The 4,248-nt window shown below is 41.1% G+C and overlaps 2 protein-coding genes across 2 annotated transcripts in view; one reads left to right on the top strand and one right to left on the bottom strand.

Annotated features, from left to right (window-relative positions):
• Positions 1-4,248, top strand: part of TG (thyroglobulin) — a 209,880-nt gene that overhangs the window by 156,245 nt on the left and 49,387 nt on the right. The window lies entirely within an intron of this gene.
• Positions 1-4,248, bottom strand: part of SLA (Src like adaptor) — a 28,084-nt gene that overhangs the window by 21,855 nt on the left and 1,981 nt on the right. The window contains exon 2 of the mRNA XM_006021981.3: positions 111-204. Coding sequence (XP_006022043.1) covers positions 111-171 — 61 coding nt within the window. The 5' untranslated portion in view covers positions 172-204. The remainder of the gene's footprint in view (positions 1-110; positions 205-4,248) is intronic.

Here is a 4,248-nt window from a genome sequence, read left to right on the forward strand (position 1 = left end):
GCGCAGGCATCCTTTTCCATGTGTTCAATGGCGAATTCAGATGCGTGTGCAAAAAAACCCGGAGTTTATGCATACTTTTTTTTTCTTCAAAGAAATTAGGAATTGCTTACCGGCTTGGTTTGGCACACTTGTTTCTTCAGGGGCTCTTGTTGTTTTCATAGTGTTTCCCATTGCTCTCTTTATTTTTGTCAATGTACTTCAGAACTAAAACAAAAGAGACATTAAATGAAACTTAGAATGGCACCGGCTGTGCCAACCCATCAAAAAATGACCCAATTTCAGGCTTTCAGTTTTTATAAAGTTTGTTTTTGGCCTTTGAAAGCTGATGGTTCACATTCATACTAGAGTTTTACATATTCGCTAAACTCTCACCACTTAGTCTTTTATCAGGGGAATAGCAGCAAACCACAGCTAGGGAAGTTGCTCAGAAACACTGTGTGTAACAAAAGTTTCCATTACCAGAACCTCAGCACAATAGGAAGTCACAGAAAAACTGTGCCTATGTGAGCATTTTGACATTATTTGATCTATAAAACAAATGCCTGTTTCATATCCCAAGGCACTTCTCAGCATTTGTTCTGCCTGTTACGCCGTTTTGCTGAGAAATGTCGGTAATGTTGTTCGGCAGTTTCCTTGTAATGAAGTCCTGGTCTCAGTGAATGTGCTCAGTGTAAAGAAGGTAAGGGTGGTTGGGGGATCCCACGGGAACACAGAAATATCCATGCGGGATCAGACTAATAGACCAGTATCTTGCCTTAACCATCGCCAATACAAAATGCTTCAGAGGAAGGTACAGGAAATGCTGCAGGAAGCAGTTTTGAAACTAGTGGCTCTTGAAGGAACTTGCTTTAATCCAATATAGAAAGCTCCCTTTAACCCCATGTAAGAACCAACATAGACTAGAATAAGCTTCCTATTTAGCTAGAAGGTGGTTTATCTTACGGTACAGTTTCAGAGGCAGACTGCTTCGGCTGTGGCTTGTTTAAAATCACACGTGAATATCTAAACACCCTTACCTAAAATCAGATTATTTTTATCTCTTTTCAGAGGTTGCTCTGAAGGGGAAAAAAAAGCCAGGCTGGGCTTGAATATTCTCATATGGCTGAATGTCTCCTGTATTTACAGTCTGGGAGCTCTGCAGAAAATGCTGATCTTGTCTAGCTTAAATATTTCAAAGGCACTTATCACCTGGTTGTTAGAGTCTACCATCGCCTATAGTGGGCCCAGTTTGAGTACTCGTACACATTTTGGGTGTCATCCCACTGAAATCAGGGAGACTTTTTGTCATAGTTGGCATACCCCGCTGCTCTACTGCACTCCAGGAACTGTACTGTTGAGTCCTCCTAGTGTTGGATACCATTTAAAGGTAGCAAAATCCATCCTTTGCTATTGGTCTTGTTTCATTTAGTGAGACAGATGGCTGTGAACGCATTAATCCAACTCCAGCTCATGCAATTTTCAAGGGCCGTATTCCTGCACTGGGTATCACAGAGACTCCTGACCCAAAATCTTTATTCCGTTGGCATCCATTTTGTATTTGCCATTGTCTAGTTTAGTGCACTGGCTGTAGCACCTCTGGAGGATTCAGCTGCACCATATCTTTTTGACACATCACAAAAGGCTTCTTTTACAAAAAACAAAGCACTTCTTCAGTGCCCAAGTTGACAACAACCTAGAGGCTGTAAAGAAAACATCTTTTAAATAAGGTAGGCAGGTACTCACATTTGTGTGAGTAATGGGGCCTTTTAAAGCAGGTACAAAAAATCAGATCGTGCACCTGGTTCCTAGTTTGTGGAGATGGCTTAAATTGAAAGTTTGGAAGGCTTTAGTTTCCCACAAGATTAGTCTCCTGGACCCTCAACAAGCATTTTGGTTGTCAAGATACAGTTTTGTATCTTAGTATTTAATCTTAAATTAAATGTCTGTTGGCTACATATTCCATCAAGAATGGTGCATTTGCACTGCGGTTTCTGCTGTAACTGCAGCAAGTGTAGACATACCCCATCTAGCTTGGGTCCATTTGCTTGTATAGCCACCGCAGCACAGTGCACATTGCAACATCAGTCCAAGAAGCAGCATAGACGCTCAGACGGTTACTTTGCGCTGAGCTCTATGCTATCGCAATTACTCTGCTCGCAATACCTGAACTAGCTAATTGACCTATCGCAATTACTCTGCTCGCAGTACCTGAACTAGCCAACAACCTAGTTCCCGTAAGCCTATGCAAGCTGCAGTGGATCAAAAGGTCAACAGTATTCATGTTTTATCTTCCCAGAATTTTGGTGCTTTATACAGCTATTTCTCAAATGAACCCAGCACTTGATGGTCATACTGTACACCACATCTTTTCTAACTGGTGAGCTCTCTAGGGGGCCTATCACTCTAGGAAGTCAATGAAATTAGAAATTTGAATTCAGGGACTAAAGTCTCTGGTGCTCTTTTCTCTAAAATGGACAATGCAGCTACACATGGGCAACATTTTGGACAATGGACAATTCAGGGGTTTGAATTGGACAATTCAGAGATTTGAATTCAGGGACCAGTCTCTGGTGCTGTTCTCTCTAAAATGAACAATTAACAGCTACATAATGGGCAAAATTTTCACAAGTGTTTAAATGACTTGGGTGCTCAAGTCCTGTTTTCCAATATGTCCAAGTGCCAAAATCACTTTAGAAAATGAGCCTTAAGGCTTCTAAGTCACTTAAGCACTTTGGAAACATCTCTAAATGTTTTAACCATATGAAGCTGTTTAAGAACATGGCTTCCATTGCCTTCATCAGAAGGTATGTCCATAACCAATGCAGGGTCCTTGACTGCTCACTTTTACAAAGCTGGATAATGCAAAGTCACTTACTTGTCAGAACCCATAAGGCCTCAAAGCCTCTATCCATCAACGTGCTCCTCAAATAAGTTCGTTAGTAGAACATGCGGTTATCTGAAGGTAGGCTATTCTGGTTAGACTATGCCATCTGTATCACCATGAAACGCTACCTTATTTCCTGAATGCCCCCTCTGAAGTCACTGAGATGAAGAATGGCAGAATGCAGCTTGTCAAACTGAGAAATTCTAAATGCCGTGCATTAAGTATATGCTTTTCGTCAGTATTTGTTCAATTCCGCTTAGCGTTTCCATGCGATTGCAGTTATCTCTTTCCATTATCTATCTCAGTGACATTTTCCATCTTAGATTTACTGACGTTAATTACAGTTGTTTACAATAAAGAGAAAAGAAAATGAAAAAGCGCAATTTTCCCATGATGAACTCCTCCAAAGTGATCGCATTTGCAAAGAGGAACCCTTGGACTGCCGTGTGCTTTGCAAATGAAGTTCACCATTAAACTCTTAGCCAGAATAACAGCATATTTGGTGTGCTCTAATGGGCTCAAGAATACGTTTCAATACACTTCTCTCTCTGTGGGTGTTTGGAATGGAAACGATGGCATGAGGAACTTGTTCAAGGTGGGGGGAAAGGGCTTTGTGAATTAAATTGTTTGGTGGTGGTGGGTTATCAATATCACCACCACCTGTTTGGCCTGGAATATAGGGATAGGGAATAGTAAAACTGGGGACATTAGACTTTGGTGTCTTAGGAGGCTCTTTCCAGTTCTGTGTTACTCAGTTGATATGTTCCTATGTTCCTCTATTTATTTAGCATCATCAAATGCTAAATAGCACTGCACGTGGTTAAGTACACAACTAGACTGCACGTAAGCAACATGTCCTTCCACGGGATGTGTGTTACTCCATCACCGTACAATAAACCAAGCTATTTTTCTTCAATTTGGGAAGACAGATAGGTAACTGCATAGTAGCATGCATTGTGGTTTATGGATGAGCCAGTTTGTCATCTAACTGAACTGTTAAACAATTAGCTTTATAGGTTAAATTCGTATAACAAGGTGTCTACTGAACGCATTTAAGTATCATAAATTTTGTGGCAAATGCTTGGGATATAGGCAGGGCAAATATATCCCCTATGTACAATAATTGCAGGTTTTGATGGCAGACTCATAGGCTGGTTCAGTGGGGCTTGCTGAAGATACAGTAATGACAGATGATGCCAGCAGCAGCCCAGAAGGCCTGCTGCAATTGCCTCACAATTTAGAGGAATAACAGTCACTGAAGGTTATATTGCAACCGTTTTTCTCCTTGGAAGGAAAGAGGTGGCATTCTTCATACAAAGATCAGTTCTGAAGTCTCTCACGAGGGTTTAAATTTCACTGTAAGGAATGAAGTTGCACTCGGCATT

The sequence above is a fragment of the Alligator sinensis genome, unplaced genomic scaffold (genome assembly GCF_000455745.1).
Source record: "Alligator sinensis unplaced genomic scaffold, ASM45574v1 scaffold651_1, whole genome shotgun sequence".
Taxonomy (NCBI): domain Eukaryota; kingdom Metazoa; phylum Chordata; order Crocodylia; family Alligatoridae; genus Alligator; species Alligator sinensis.